The sequence below is a fragment of the Nestor notabilis genome, unplaced genomic scaffold, assembly GCF_000696875.1.
Source record: "Nestor notabilis isolate BGI_N333 unplaced genomic scaffold, ASM69687v1 scaffold335, whole genome shotgun sequence".
Classification (NCBI taxonomy): Eukaryota; Metazoa; Chordata; class Aves; order Psittaciformes; family Psittacidae; genus Nestor; species Nestor notabilis.
In genome coordinates, this window is record NW_009930412.1 from 93,707 (window position 1) to 110,775 (window position 17,069).

At 41.0% G+C, this 17,069-nt stretch overlaps 1 protein-coding gene across 1 annotated transcript in view; it reads left to right on the top strand.

The window, feature by feature from the left end:
• Positions 1–10,419, top strand: part of LOC104406409 (SET-binding protein-like) — an 89,938-nt gene extending 79,519 nt beyond the window's left edge. The window contains exon 3 of the mRNA XM_010015377.1: positions 10,247–10,419. Coding sequence (XP_010013679.1) covers positions 10,247–10,288 — 42 coding nt within the window. The 3' untranslated portion in view covers positions 10,289–10,419. The remainder of the gene's footprint in view (positions 1–10,246) is intronic.
• The last annotated feature ends 6,650 nt before the right edge of the window (positions 10,420–17,069 follow it).

The window sequence follows — 17,069 nt, forward strand, 5'->3', positions numbered from 1 at the left end:
GATAGCAAACTCAAACTGACTTATCATTGTAACTGCCAAGCAGACAAAGGCACTGTTTTCATCCCAGATATAAAGAATTGAACCAATGCTCATTGAAGTTGACTTATTTTATATGTAAACTGATGCAACAGCATAGCGTGACTGTAGGAAGAGCTGTTGAATGCAAGCCTCCACATTGTCACATCAAATCACACAAGGCTGTCTGCAAAGAGACAGGTGGGGACAGCGCCGGATGGGCTGTCCTAAACTCCATTTCTCTCCTTCCTTCCCTTTCTTACCCCCGAAACAACACTGCCAGGGATGGTGCAGCCACAGCTTCTCTGGGCAAAGATATCATTAGGTGTTATTTGATTTTAATTCCTTCTTTATACATGTGTGTTTCTGTTTGCACATACGTAAGCAGAATTTCATATATAGAAGTTAATGCAAAAAAAAAAAAATAAAAAAAATCGGTGCCTGTTATCTCAGGAGCTAATGCTGTGTTTTTTCCACTGTCCAGTTCATGCCTCCTTTATAAGGATTTCCTCCTTAGCCTGTAGTACACTTTGTTGTAATCCTGGGCTTTGCCAACTGAGATGGAGAAATGGCTCCTTTAATTTGCTTGGAAGTGGTCCAGTCTTTGGAGTCTGTGTAGCTCTGGTTCGTATCTTAATAATTTTTATGCCTTCACATGAATTTTTAAAATGGGAAATACCGTGGTGAGTCTCTGGATCTTTCTGTCTTGGCTGGCAGCTTCCCTGCTCCATTGAGGCAGCCAAGGAAACCTCATACTCCAAGCCACAAGAACCTCCTCTTCCATTCAGTAGATGAGCCTGTGTTTTAGCTCAGAGATTCAGGCACATACATGTGTGCACATATACAGGCACACACCACTTGATTCACTATTTCTCTCGTCCCCCTTTCACCTATTAGTGTCCTTTGAAGGATCAGGTTACCTTGCCAGTGGAAATATATGAGCTCGCTGTGTGATATAGCATAACTGCAACAGCAGATCATATAATTTCCCCCCGAAGGCTTGTTGCAGACGATGTCAAGTCATTTGTATTTATGACATCTTAGGGTGATTTAGTGGGACCTCACTTTGATAAAAGCCATTTAGAGCTCATAAATATGGGTGACACAGCGCCTTCTTGGCTGGGATTTTAAACTGAGAGCACATTTGCATTCCCACTGAGTTTTTATTGTTTGGGGGGTAAGAAAGGGAAGGAGGGAGAGAGAACAGGAAATGGAAAGAGGGTGCAAAATGCAAAAGGACCCTTGAGAAAAGAAGGATGATGTTGTGCTTAGAGCATCTCTAGACTGAAGCACCCATGATGCCCACTTCTCTCCTCATCCCCTCCTGGTGAAGGGAGGCTCTGGTCACCCCAAGTGAGTCAGCCAGAAGGAAAAGGGGATTCTCCACATCAGGAAGAACATGAATTTAGCACTTAGTTTCAACAACAATCATAAAAAAGGCTTCCATATGCCAATAGGTTTTCTTTTAGCTTTCATCTTACTGTTGTGTGCTGTATTTTTAACTTAATCTGAAAGAGTCATTTCCTGAGTATATTTATATTCTGTAAATAGATTTATAAGGAGGTAGGCAATTTATGTCCAACAATAAAAGATACTTAAGACCAGAATAAAGATGTCAGATTTTATGCACTAGGCTTAAATTGATCATTGATGGAAACAAGTAGGAAGACTGTTCCTGAAAACTATATTTTTTTCATAATTTGTAAAGCCCAAAGGAACCTGAGCATCACATCCCGTTGAATTTCACATAGGGATTAATATCTTTATTTTATAAATGAGATTCAAAAGATTAAGTGTTTTTAATCTATATAGTCCCTAACAGAGAAAGAACCTGAGCCTAGGTGGCTGTCTTGACCATCAGGTCACCAATCAATGCTCTCCCTGCAACCCTGACTATCTGTGTTCTCTGGTTTTCCTTTCTCTTATGCAATCAGCGTGCATCAACAAGAATGACTGGAAACTGTTCTTGGTGACTGGAAAACTAATCTAGCACATTCAGTATTCCAACAATTATTTATTGCAGGGCGATGATGACCATGATACTTAGTTTTGTGTGTAAATTTATCCTGTTCAGGGGCTTGATGTTCAAGGCTGTGGGTTACCAAATTAAACAAATGTCCTGGGTTCAGCGTAAACCATGATAACTAACAAAACAAAAATCTTTTAACAGCATCTGCTTATAACCCTAATATAAGTATTTTTCAGAGTTTATATGTGTAGCAGCTTTAGATTGTGATTTAAAAGCTTGAACAATAACAACAGTGGCACTGGTTGCCCAGAGAAGCTGTGGCTGCCCCATCCCTGGCAGTGTTCAAGGCCAGGTTGGACACAGGGGCTTGGAGCAACCTGGTCTACTGGAAGGTGTCTGTGCCCATGGAAGGGGATTGGAACTGGTTGAGCTTTAAGGTCCCTTCCAACACAAACAATTCTGTGATTCTCTGATATACCTGTATGTTTGTAATTAATACATTGAAAAGATTAAAACTAGTAAGTTCTTCAGCCCTTTTTTAACTTTTTGGAGTGTTCTTTATAATACATAGTGATTTTATTGGAAATTATTTTTCATTTTTGAGGTCTAACAGGATAAAACTATCACAAAGGCAAAATAAATCTTGCTTCCTTTCAAATCTTTCCTACAGCATGATATATCATTAGAATGCTCTACCTAATTATTTAATTTTATACTTAAATTAATCCATTAACGAGCTTGCCGGTATTATTGTCCTTTAAGCTGGATAGTATTTACATGTTGCACTGTTGGTTAGATTTGATGTTTGCAGCAAAAAATCCAATGCTTTCTTTAAACAATTTTATCACTAAAAATGAGTCATATCAGAACCTGATTAGAATTTATATATAGCTAAGGAGATATATAGCATTGTGCATGGTGGTGGACCAGTACTACCAAAGCACAGATTCAGAGGTGGGGTTGAATACAGAGACAGGTTTTGAAATTGCAGCCCAGGTCTTCTGTGTTAACCTCGACTTCATGCACACCTTGTGGCACCACTGCAAGGCTGTCCCCCTCTGCGTTAACATCAGGGCTCCCACCTAATATCTAGGCAACTGAATCCAAAGGAATTGAAAGGCAGTGTGCTTTTCATTAGGCAAATGAGAAGAAAATCACAGTCCCTGCCCCGAAGATTGTACACTGAAATCAATTGGCAGTATTAATGGGAAACTTCACCGCACTTGGAGGAACAGTAAAACATGCATGATGGGGCCCTGAAGACAAGATAACCAGTAAACTACTTACTCTGCTTCAGCTTCATTAACCATTAAAGCAGGTAATGGCACTTACCTTGCCCCACCAGAGATTAATTAGTCATTGCTAGCACAAAGTTATGGAGGAAAAAAAGAAAAAATATAAAGGGAATGTCCCTCCAATTCTTGCCTTACTGAGATTGGCAGCAAACAAGGATAGGATCCAGGTTATGCCATGTAGCTCCAGCCACCGTTATGGTTTTGGAGTACAGGGATCCTGTGCCTGGGCTCTTGGCTTATAGAAAACAGCAATGCTGGGAGCTTGCAAGCTCTGGGATGGTCTGACAGACACTTCCCAGCACAAGGGGAAGGAAGGAATTGATTTACTAGCCTGGCCTTTCACATTTGGGGTTCAAGTGTGATTTAGCTCCCAAGCAAACATGTTCAGAGATTACTGGCTGCTGCCCTACAGACAGTTGGCTGCTCTGTTGAAAGTGGCTGAAACCTCGCTTGGCAATCTGTGCCATGGGACCTGTCCACGGCTGACAAAACAGAGGCATGGAGCAGAACTGACACCACCGTGCGGGGAGGCTTGTGCAACACCTGTCCACACCGGGGCTGGCACAAGCCGATGCCATTTATCTTTACAAGCATTTTTATTAAAAGTAGGTCCTAGAGCAAACAGACTTTGCAGTGTGGCTTTTTATTTTTTTTTTTTTTCTTTTTTTTCCCATTAAATGGACTGATTTGGTCTCTGCTGACATAAAGTGCCAGTCAACAAGCCCTCTGAATCTTTGATCCATTTTTCTACTTGGAGAACAGCTAAGCTCTCTAAAGGCTCAGTTACCTCTCCTATCATGTTTAAAGAGAGGAGGAATACACAGCCTGGTCCCCCAGTTATAATACAATTATTTGGTGCAAGGGAATTCTTTTTTTTTTTTTTTCCACTTAAGTAAATTAGTTGTTAATTAAAGCTTTTTGATGTAGTGCAAAAAGAGTTATATTTGATACCAACAGCTGTATGCTGTTTGATTTATAGTCCTTTGGGGTGTTGTTGGTTACAGGGACCCATTTCTCTTCCCCAACAGAAGCACACACATACACTTACTTCAAATGCCATTAACTGGTACTGTGTTTTCAATTAGAAGGGAAATATTCTTGCTCTTGTCCTCATTTCTCTATACATCATTTGAAAAGAGAAGAGCAACATATAATCCCCTTGTCCATTTCCCCCAGGGTATAGTCCTGTAGCAGTGGCAACGAAGACACTTTTGACACTGCCAGGGTAAAGGCTCTGCTTTAGGCTGATGGGTTCATCCTGAACATGGTTCCCTAGTTTAGCACACTGCACCTGCAAACAGTATACAGTGGCAGAGGATTTCCTTTCAAAGCTCATCTGCTTAGCTGTGTATGACAGGTTCTCGCCAGGCCAGGGACCACACACCAAGGGTATTTCCTTGAGGACATGGCATCCCAAAGTGATGTTCTATAATGCCCTCACTTCCCTTCCTCATCATCAAAGAGGAGAATGGTCTTGGAAAAGCACTAGTGCCTTTTGCTTATTTAACATGGCAGTCACACATGGGTTAAGAGCTTTGCTATATGTGATGCTGTTTTCAATTGATTCCCAGCACTGTGTTCATTAACTGTAATGGAGGTGTTTGAGCACAATGTGTATTTCTTCACACTGTTTTGCAGTTGGGATTCTGTGCCTGGGAAATAGCAGTGGGACTTCCCAGTCTTGTGGACTAACTAACAGGGCATGTTTCAGAGATGATCCAAGCTCAGCTGAACAAAGTAATAGGAACACCTTTTCATGCAGAGGACTGAGAAAGCCCTGTTTCTCCAAGAATCTCTATCCCAGACAAGGCTGTCCTACTGCTGTCATTTAATTTGTTTTAATCCAATAGCAGGGGGAAAATAGGTCTTAATTAATTGCCTTCCACTCCAGGCTCAAGAGGAAAACCCACTTTGGAACAATTTAATGCAATCAAAATATGCAGGTTGTGAGGCTGCTGGCAGAGTTCCCTGTTTGTGAGTAAATGACTGCAGGTTTCCAGCTCTCAAGGGTGGAAGAGGTATTTCTGAAAGATGGTAGCTGGAGGTATGGGGTTTTGGCGAACAAGAAGAACTGGAAAGTAGAGTGGCTTCCTCCTGTTCCCTGCTCCTGGTTATGGAACGTGACTGTCACCGTGGCCCCGAGTCCTTTCTGTAACTGTTGAGTCTCAGCCAGTTTAACAAACTGAAAGATGGTGGAAATCATCCCTGTTGAAGATAGGTAGCTGGAGAGGAGTGGAGATGCCCGTGTCATGTCACTATGTCCTTTCTTTGCTCTCACTGCAACTGTGTTTCATTCTTTCCCTGCTATCTACTATTATTTTTCCCTACCTGCTACCTTTGCAGTAGTGATAGGGACAGCAATGCCTACCTACTTAAATAAATTTCTGGAGTCCCACATATATATAATTATTTGCTGTTTTCTGATGTGCACGTAAAGTGCTTTGCATGGTTGTGCACTGTGGACTTTCCACAAAGGGTTCTAAGCCACTGAGATTGGCAGGAGACTTGGGGAATGCCCATACACCTCAGTGGGATGATAAATATGTTCCAATTTTAGTATTTCATTGTTTCTTCCCTGTTCTGGGAAAGTTTATCTATCTAATGATCACTTTAATATTCGAGTTCTCAGGGCTGTAGAAAATACTTGTATTGCATTGCTGAGGGACTTCCTATTTGTTCTATAATGTGTTGTTTTGGTAGGACCCACAGAAATAAAATATTTCAAGCTTTACAAATGAAATTGATAAAGGAGAACAAAAAGAGAAAGATTGCTTATGAGGAGTTTTATTTTATGTACCCTTGACAGTTATTTTGCAACTTCTGTGTATTTTCTACTTTTCACACTTGGGTGTACTTATAGAGGGGAAAAAAGTGGTTATCAAATAAGAAAATTAAAATTTTGCGTATATAGGGAAGAAAACGCATGTTTTCAGTTGTGTGCATGTCATGTGATGCCTGGAAACCAGGGTGGATATCATGGATTTCTCAGTTTGCCTCATTTCTGCAGTACTAATTGAAGACTTTGAACCAAGAATATCTGACCCTAAATTAATACAAAGCAGTACATGCTCAAGAACTGGAATAACATCTTTGCCAAGGATCCAGAAAAGCTATACTAAGATTCTCTTTGCATGATACACCCTTGTGATGCTTCATACAAGTTCCCAGCGAGGTGGTGTATTCTTCTGAGCTAGATGAAGAGATGGTACTACTCTACTGCCACTACTGTGCAGCCATCCTAAAATGTTGGCTTCTGAATTATTCAGGCTTTTGGAAAGAAGGGACAAAACAAAAGACATGTTAGTTGTGCATGTTTCTGCAGGTATATGGAGCCATCAGAAGTTACAGGTGAAAAAATGAGTAACAGAGTGAGGGAAGTGGAGGAAAAGCAAGAAGGAAGAGTATGAATGTTGTCAATGAAGGCAGCAGACCCATTAGCCCAAGGCAAGTGCAAGAGACGACATGGCCATCAAGGGCCACTGAAGTGGCTGGTGAAAAAGTGTCTGTACAGTCAGGAAGGTGACAGGGAAAGTCAAAGAGAGAGCCAGAGAGGAGCAAACAGGGGGGAGGAGAAACCACATGGTGAGAACTGGGACAAACTGCACAGCCATGTCTTCACAAAGCTATTGGATGGACTTGAGGAGAAAAACTTAGGGTTTGTGTAATTTCTCCTTTTTCTGCATAAATAGTAGGAACATTTGGGGGGCGGGGGGGGTGAGGGGGGAGGTGTGTGTGACAAGTCAGCAGCAATGACTCCTGTATTTGGATTACTTAACATGCCTCACTGTAATACGATTTCAGAGAGTTTTGGAGACCCTCTGGTTTTCTCACCTATGAAGACCAGCATTTTTACATTCCTAAGGTTTTCCATTATGAAAGGTTCTCATGCCATCTTTATTTTGGTGGGGGTTGCATTTGTTGGTTTGGTTTATTTCGGGGTTTTTTGAGTTTCCTGGATGCTTTTTTTTTTCTTTTTTTTTTTTTTAAGAAGCTGTAATAACTCTATTGTTTGAAAAAAAGCCTTTGAATTTTGGTGGGGACAAAAGTCTGCAGCCGAAGACACATGTGTTTCCTTTCTCCCATGAAACCTTCCTCCATTCTGGCTGACATATGACCTGTGTACGATCGCGATTCCCCATGTCTCACTTGTGTTTCTCAAGAAAATGTTGGCAGCAGGTCAGAATAATAACTGAACAGGATACTTCCACAGAGCCATACCTACATCACTGCAAAAGCAAAAATAGCAAAGAGAGAAAACCCCGGGGGTTTGTGGTGCAGGTGGAGCTGGTGTCTCACCCCTTGCAATCTCCTACTAGTGGTGGTTACAGCAAGTTTTGCCAGCCAAAACAGTGCATCCCTCTGATGACCCTCAATGAAGGAAAAGATGGGTCTGGTTTTGGAAGCTGTTTTCTGTGTTCACACTGCTGAATTAACCAGCTTTAAAATTAGGCAGTGCCAGGTTCATCCTTGCAGGTCCAGCCATGGTGTGGTCTGGGGCCTATAGGTGTTAATGCCATCTTGACACACCTTTCCTATTACATGTGAGAGAGTACCTTGGTCACACTGCTAGGGAGACACCCACTGAAGCAGAACTAAGTTTGCACACATAGCTATAAATTTGGGAAATTCATTTGTTTTGATGGTTGCAGTCTAAGCTTTCTTATTGCAATGGCCAATGTAATAAACACACTGAAAGTGTGTGTATCTATACATATATATACACATCAGATGATAGACATCTGGATGGCCATGTAAGCATCACCACAATGCATGTATGCATATTTAGACTTATATAAATGGAAATTACATTTTGCAGTGGTACAATGCAGAGCAGGAGCATAATCCAGCCTTTTCTGAGAGGCAAATCTAATAAAAATGCATACTTGCTGACAAACATAGGAGAAAATTCCATGTTTACATACACGCACGCGGTGCCAAGCACATCGGTGATGCTCGTCAAGCAAAGGCAGCTGCATGCATCCATGTTTGCTCCTACACAACCTCTTTATTTCCTTTTGAATAGCAAGAAGGCTCCCCTTCCCCAGAGCTGCAGGCTCCGTTTCTGACAATGCACAACCACGCTGCTCGTTGGAGTGCCTGTCATTAAGCAATGTGCTGATTATTCTGGCAGCTCTGCTACTCAAGTCCCCGTGGACGAAGTCAGACATGGAGAGAATTGAATTTCGCCAAGGATGAGGCTAAAGGTCGTTCCATGCAGTGGACAGCTGTGTCTAGTCAAATCGAAACTATTGCTCCAAGTGTTACCAACAGAATAGCTGATAGCTCTGTTGTCAGTTCATTTACACTTGCATCCTGCTACAAATTAAACTGAAATTGTGGTGCATTGAAGGAGAGGGAAGTCTGTTTTCTGCCAAATGACAATTCCTTATATCACCAATTTCCAAGTGCAGCCACTATAGATCATTGCTAGGGCTTTTCGTGACTTCCAGCGATGAAGATTTAAGATCCTGATTTTCTGCCATGGGCAAAACTCCCTTTAGCACCTGCTCTCATCTTCTAATCCCATAGGTTGAAAAAGAAATGCAGAGCTCTGGTAACTGGCCTCTTTTCTCAGCTCTGCTTATAAAGAATACCGTAAAATACAGAATTGTCCCTTGGCTTCTCCCACTTCACAAGATTTCTTTTTCCTTTTCTTTCGTTTTTCATTTTTTTACCCCCCTGAATCAGGACATTCAAATTCTGACAGGAGGAAAACTATGAAATATCTTGATTCTGCTACAGACTATTCTGCATGGAGGTAGGGTATAGCAGAAAGAACAGCTCAGCAGCACTGCTCATATGCCAGTGTTCATCTCAGCCCAGTACAGCATCTTCCTGTGAACCCAGTCCTAAGCTTCTCCACCAATAAGCCAGAAAATACCTTCTGGGCAGAAACATAGCCTCTCTCAGGATTCTCAATGGGTCCTAGCAAATAGCTGAAAGCCTGGAACTTGACCACATTTGGAATAAACTTGCCCGAGAATATCAATGTTCATTAGCTCATGTCATGAATGGATTAAGTGAGACACCAGCTGCAGTGGGGCATTTTGATTTGGGTTATGGCTCGGTAATTAGATGCACATAAGCTGGTTTGGGAGCTGTCAGTCAGCAAGCAGCATTTTTCATTGCAGGGTTAGCAAGAGCTTTTCTGTGTCCTATCATCTGTTTTGCTGTGAACCTTTGGATGAAGTACCAGTGATCAAACAGTGTTGAGCATGAACCATAGTCTTCCCCTGAGCCACAGCCTTGGTGACTCAGTGACTTCAGAACTTCACTCCTCATGCAGCTGAGCAATACTTTTTTATTTACAGTGCAAAATGCTCCTTCGTATGGTGGCTGTTAATGTCAACACCATCCTTGCCTTTGTTCTGTGCCAGCTTTCACCCCGTTTTCTTACCTACCATTGGTGTTTAGAGTGGAATTTGGAGGAAAATGTGTTCAATGCTGTCATGAAATAACAAATTATGATAGAAAAGGGTAGAAAAGTATAAACAATTTAAATTATAGATGAGTGAATGTGTGCAACTCTGGTGGTGTGGGTATGTGTGGTGTTCTCACCTATATCTGGGCTAGTTGTGATAACCCCAGGGAGTTACCTATTTCAGCCATTATCTGTGTTAGGATGAGATGAATCACTATAGGGAGTCCCCAGTGATTTTCTTGGATGGAATTGTCTGGGGTTTAGATGTCTATTTTTAACAGATGAGTCAGGAGGTAGATCCTTCTTTTCCTCCCAAATCTGGGAATATGAAAATAAAATAACCAGACAGCAGCTTTCTTTAATGTGAGGAAAGGCAGAAAGTAAAGAGGCAGCTTGACTGCTCTTGACATAAAACCTTTATCAGCTCCATAAATACAGGGCATATGCATGTAATGGCTGACTGCATCTCAGATTGCAATACCAATATTTTAAAAGCCTGCTGACGAAGCATCTGCTTATTTCATTACTCCTCCAATGCCTTTGCAGGTAAGCCATGCATTATACAGTACCCTCTCTAGCAATGAATGACAGGAGGGGACAGTCTGCAAAAATTCTGGATGGTACATCACTTTCCCTTACCTTCCAGGAGAGAGAAACATAAGGAATGATGTATTCAATTAATAGGCAGAATTTGTGAAATAAAAACCTATTTGCAGTGCACTAGGATTTGAACTTCTTTCTAAAAGAAAGGAGAACAACTCAATCTCATTACTATGTGAGCTGGCTGTATGCGCAGCAGAGCAAAGATCATTTTCAGTAAACTCCTGCTCAGGAAACATACTGAGGGATGCACTACTAGTAGGTGAAAAAGGAAGCATTATACTTTACTGGAAAACAGATACGGTGGTGAGTTACAAGAGCTTGTGGTGAGCCTTGATATTACAAGAGCAATTTTGAGGAGCCTAGGTACAAATTTACCCTGGTTCTGACCTTAGTCTAATCTTTCCTGTGTCATCACCATGGCAGAGGAGGTTCACAGTTGTCACACTGAATTAAAGTTTCTCTTTTAGACTGATTAAAATGCTGGATCTCAATGCCTTGCTTTTTTAAGCAGGGTTTGCACTTAGTAAGAGCTGATTTTCTCAGATGTGAACACCTATATATCTGCACACCATTGCTGTGGCTCATTGTCCAAAAATGACGATTGTTAAGCACACAGACATATAAATCTAAGGATGTCCACTGGCTTTCCTTGCAATTCTCCGACCTTCCCTGTCCATGGGCTTGTGAACCAATGTCATGAGGAAACATGAGTTTACTGCATTTCTTTGGATATCTACTGGGTTGTTCATAGAAGACCCAATGGAAAAGCTGTTTGTTACTGAAGAAAGGGGCCTGAAGGGAGGATCCATACTACTGTGTAACACTGTGGTAAGTCAATATTGGGCAATAAGGCATATTGACCAATCTACATGTATATCTGTTGTAAGTTTATTTTTGGTCAGAGACATTAAAAAGCTGTTAGCTGTCAAGATGTTTATGTGAAATGAGTTTCTGGGCCTCTCTCTGGTTGTTCATAATCTCACTTATTTGATCTACACACAAAAAACTTTAAAAACTGTGCCTGGGTCCAGTAGATGTAACAGGGATGAACATGATAAAGAGATGCATAGACATGACTTTCAATTCTGGAGTACACAGGGAGGCAGGCAGCAAAAGAGTCTTAGCTTTATAGGCATTCCTAATTAGTATCCACAGCCAAGGAAATACCGTAAGACATTTTCCACAAATATTCATTAGCTGTTGGGGTTTTATAAGCTTGGTTAGACTTTGTACACTTTCTCCCACCATCCTGTCGCGTTTGCTCTTGACATACATTCCAGCAAACATGTTTACAAGCAGGAGTGTTTGCAAAGGTTGTGAATATTGAAGAATATTCCTGAATAGTGTCTTTAATATTCCTGCTGGAGACCTGCTTCCAGGGATTGTAATGTCCCACTATTCAGGAGACAAACATCAGCATGTCATGCAGATGTTTAACAGCCCATGAATTGGGAAGAGATCAAGAAGAGTTTTTGTAAAAGAATTTTGAATACCTATTTTTAGGCAAACAGTAGTCTGCTAATAGTTCACAAATCAACAGGCTGAATATGTCAAATGCCTGTCTCTTCTGTAGTACCCTGTTTCTGGGATTTGAGATCACCAGCAAATTTTGAAAGCAAAAACCAAATATGTTAGTTGCTATTCTCAATTTTAATCTGGAAGAAAAGAGGGGTTTAATTTTTTAGGTTTTTTTTTTTTTTTTAATCTGGTCTGTTTAAAATAGCTTCCATAACAGTGTTTCTTATTGACCAATCTCTAAATAAGAGACTCTTGCTCTTGACTCACAGTTAGATGAATGATTCTGAAGGCTTTTCTCTTTGTGACAGCGATGAATTAGTCGATGTTTGTACTAAGCTTTCCTAAGTGCACTATTAAATGGGCAAAACTTCAACAATAAACAGGCTGACTGGATCAGTGATAAATTGAAAAGAGGGGGAGGTGTGTATTTTCAGACAGAAAAATCATCATGGAAATTGTTCAATTGCCATGCACTTGGAAAAGACCTACGCGGAAAAACACTTCAAATAGGTACTAGACATTTAGCTGCTCTTAAATAAATGAGACTGTGCTGTGGTAAAAAACCCCAGTTATCTCATCAATGTCTGTCTTGTCCTAAGGCTTAGCTAGGATCTAAGCATTCCTGATAATGTTGGAAGCAAAACCTTTAGGCTTTATTTAAAAATACTGTAAGTTCCTCTTGACATCATGACTTGCAAACAGGCTTAATATTTTACCTTTCCCCTACATGAGAAAATTTATGGGCAATTAAAGACACAAAAAAAGGAAAGGAATCCTCCTTTACTTGTTTGTTCAGGGTTGCTGTTATTATTAAATACAGAGTAAGAACAACTGAATTCCCAATTTTGTCTTCTGTTTACCCTGTCAAAGGATCATATTTGTGAGTAATAGTTTTGGGTGAAGGTGTACAATATATTCATGGTGTTTATGTCCAAAAGTAAGTGGGACTTAAGTTTTCTCAGTGGGTTGAAGTTCAACCCTCTGTGTTTTCAACCTGCCAGACATCAGGACACACTGTCAGTTCCAAGAGATAATTAAAGCTTTCGAGGTTGCCAGGTGCATCACTGAATCTATTGAAAGCCTTGCATTGTTGAGCTGAAGGTGACGTTCAGGGTGTAGAGTGGTTTCCCAGCTCTTGCCAGTGGCTGGCTCTGACCCTCGGCAAGCCCACACCTCTTCCCTGTGCTGTGCAAATGAGATAGTAGTATCTGTCTCACAGGGGGTGTTAAGAAGCTTAATTCATTAGTGTTTACAAAGTGTTTCTAGATCCTCAGATGGAAGGCTCTATAAACAGACAAAGTATTACTAATTGCCAGCTTACACTGAATTGTAAAGTGAAAATAAGGATGGCTGGAGGAAAGAGGAGCTGAATTTTCTGATGAGCTGCATCAGTCTAGTGGCTTCCAGTTAAACCCTTTAAAGTTTGGTTTCTCATTATTATCATCTTAAAAATCTCAATTTCTATTGGTGTAATAGTTGACCTTCAGTTTACTCTGGGGAAAATCAAAGCACATCCAAGTCTGCGAGTGGGCCCTCCCATCCTAAAGAATAAAACATAGGCTTAATTTGGGTAATCATTCCTGAATTTATAGCATGAGGTTATGTTGCTTTAAATGGAATAAATCCTGATTTACAGAATATGACTTCCATGGTGTTAATTCGGTTTACAGCAAAATATATTAGAAAAATAAATCTGCCATGCCAAGGAACATGACATGGTATGAATACTCGGAGCATTTCTAATCACATGGGTGGGTTTTTCTGTTTGTATGGTTCAGTTTCATAGTTTTGTCTTCTTCATTCAGCCCTGGCATGAAAAAAACAGACTGGTTTATTCAGTCCTTTCTACTTTCTGAATCTCCTGCAATACCACTGCAACGTCATGCTTGGGCTCCTAGTTAAATTTATGTTGGCTTTTTTGAAAGGTATCAGGAATCGGAATAAGTCGGGTAACTTGTGTTGTTTGTATTTATAAGTTGTGTTATTATATGCATTTTTCTGCAAAGCCTGATTCTTAAGAACCAAGCTCTGCAATAGGTTTCTCCTCAAATTAATCATAGAAATGGAAAGAAACTTACTTAGTGTTCTTTCACTGCTTAAAATACATCACATATTACTTTTTTCCTCAAGCCACACTGTTAAAATAGTATTGGATAGCCATTTCCCTTTTGGCCTTCAAAGGGTGAAATCCTCATCTGGTATAAATTGGTGTAGCTCTATTCAAATCAGAGTGACTACATTAATTCATTCCAGCTGAGGCTCCAACTCTTAAAACACCAGCGAAGAGAGTTTTGCACAGGATGGATTTTTGGGCTGGGTGGAAGGTTTTGCTGTGTAACTTAGTTATGTGTCTAGGCTCAGGGCTGTGGGAAACTGTCTATTTGACATCTGCAGCATACGCAGCAAATGCTTTGGCAGTTCGAGTTAATGCCATTTGAATTCGCAGGTTGTTTACTTTTAGCTTGAATGTGGATTTGCTTTCAGGCTCAATGGGAAATCTAACATAAGAAGTGATAGGACCAGCCATCTGTCCGAAAGGGTATGAGAATTCCTGGTTTTGAACCAATAATAGAGACCAGGGACAAGTTCACCCCCTGTGTAATCTGGCAAATTATCAATGTGTTCCTTGGATTTCCAACCTGGGACCCAGTCCCTCTGGTGCAGTGTGAGCCAGCATAGATTTAGGAGATGAGACTTGTAAAATGAACACAGTCAACATCCCTTTCCAAGGGTTGCTCCTACAGGCAAGTGTTGTTCCAGCCCTTTCTTCCTCTGCTCTGATTTACTACTCATTTTGGCATATAAACCATGCACCTGTGAAGTGGTCCTCTCCATTGTCGCTGAAGCCTGTGATCTCAGGGGAGCAGTAAACAGCCCAAGTGAATGGGAACCCCCATCTCTCACGAGCATTTTATGCAAGTAAATACCAATCCATGTATTAGTCAGAGCCAAAAAAATGGTGTAACAGCTAGACGGATTGGGTCACTTTTCCAAAAAAGCTCAGGACCGGATTTCAAAATTGTTCAGCCAGCACTCTTGAAAGGGTCTAGATTTTTTACTTTCTTTCTTTCAAGCCAAAAGTTAAACCCATCCCTCCACCCCACCATATAAACTAAGACGCTGCACATGAGCCAAATTTCAACAAAAATGATCAGCATCCTGCAGCATTTAGCAGAAGACAATGAACAGATTTTGCGAAGAGCACAGTGTGTGACAGATAATAGAGCTGCTCCTGATTCACAGATGTGGACACAAATGAGGACTTGGGATTCCTCCACCTGTCTTCGCCACCCACAAGAAGTGCCATTAGCTTCAGTGAGAAAATACTTTGATTATACGTACTATGCTGTCTAGAAGGCTTTGCCCTTGTTTTGGAAGCCTGTGTAGCATAAACTCTTGGTCATACCTTTTCCACTGACTTCATCCATCATTTCCATTGACTTGGATTGAGTTATCCTGATTTGTACCAGCTAAAAACCTGAGCCTTGGTCTCCAAACCACTTGGATGAGCTGACGATCATTGCTTGAGAAATTAATAAATAATAGGAAAGACAGAAAAAATGACTGCAAGAAATCATTTAGGAAGAACATCATCTGGTCTTTAACAGCAAAACATTCATTCTTTACTACACATAGAGTGAAGCATGTGCTTTTAACCTTCCCGAGGTGAATAGTCCAGGGACACAGGATATCTGAAAATATCCTTAAAAGCACACTAGCCTGATTCTGATATGCCTTACACACTGAACAGCATTACCTAATATTTCCCAATGTAAATTCAGCCAGAGATCAAATCCAGCCCTGCAACAGCCCTGTTTGTCCAGAGGACTTAAGCAAACATACCCCTTTCATCCCAAAAGCACCATCCCCAGGCTATTTTACCTTGATTACACTCTGAATTAAGAAAACTGGAGGGCACTGGATTATGGTCAAACTGTTTTCTTCCTTCCTTCTCTTTCAAATTAGGTCTACTGCAGATCTGATGAGTTTCAAGATTGTGTGGGGAAACAAGACTCTCTTCAAAGTCTTGATTGTGTTTATTAATTCAGTGGTATTTACTGACTAATAACCACCCAAGGCTAACAAACAGGCTCATTTGGACTGAGAATGCCGTGATCTTTCATATTATCCATGGGAAGAATAACTAGCTTACAAATAACTAGTGTGCTTACAGTGGGATAAATCAAGATCTGTAGTCCTCTCTAGGGAAATTAGCTTGTTTTTCTGCCAATATTCAGGCACCCTTCTTTTCTTTTAAAGTTTTCCATAGAATCACAGCATCATTTTTCCTTATTCCCCTTGTATGTGTGCAGTCATGAGAACCAGGATGGCTTGGAATTAAATAAGCTCAGTCCAAACTTCAAGTCAAAGACTTTGTGGTTTTAGGTTTTCCTTGGAACTAGAAGCAGAAAAGCCAAAACAATGCATAAAAGAAGAACTAAAAAAGCTGGGTTTATGGTATTTTTGGCATGGGTGACAGCTCTGAGAGATACTGGAAATCATGCAAGAAGGGTCTGGTCTTAAGACATTTCCAGCCCTCATCTGAAGACTGAGGGCTTTAGATAAGCATCTGCGTGTGGGTATCTTTATCCAAAACAAACCACCAAATCTTTTGTAGTTCACCCGTCACCAACAGTGATCTCCCCCTCCACATCTCTCCCTGTGCACTTGCACGTTTCTTCACGCCATGCTACAAGCTTTTCCTTGCCCGTAACACTTTAACTGCCTCTTGAGCTGTGAAGAAGGTGATGAAGTGCCCCGTGCTGCCCGAAGGATTTCCTCTCCTCGACCTTACCGCACACGTTGAGATCACTTTCCTTCCCCTTCTCCTTTGCCACATCTCTGTGTTTCGCACGATTGTTTTTTTTTCTATTCCAGCCTGGAAAAAAACAATATCCCTCCCCTTTCCCTAGCAGTGTGGGTGACAGAGAAGGAGAAATGAGCACAGCATCAGCAAGAGTTTAGCCCTGCATCTTGATCCTTCAGCAGTGGAGCACAATGCTGGGTCACTGCGCTAAAGCAAGCCAGATTGATACGAAGTGCTTGTTCACCCTGGGAAGGGGAGCATCAGTAGGCAGTTGATAAAAATCTTAAGGCTTACAGCGGTGAAAGCTAGGTTTTTCCAGGGAAAGATCCCCATGGAGTGTATATTTACTGTTGTAACCCCCAAAATGACAGAATATTTGTATGCTTTCTCCATTGTGGGGGTGATAGCATAGGAGCAGTGTAGGTTTTAGAGCTGTTGAAA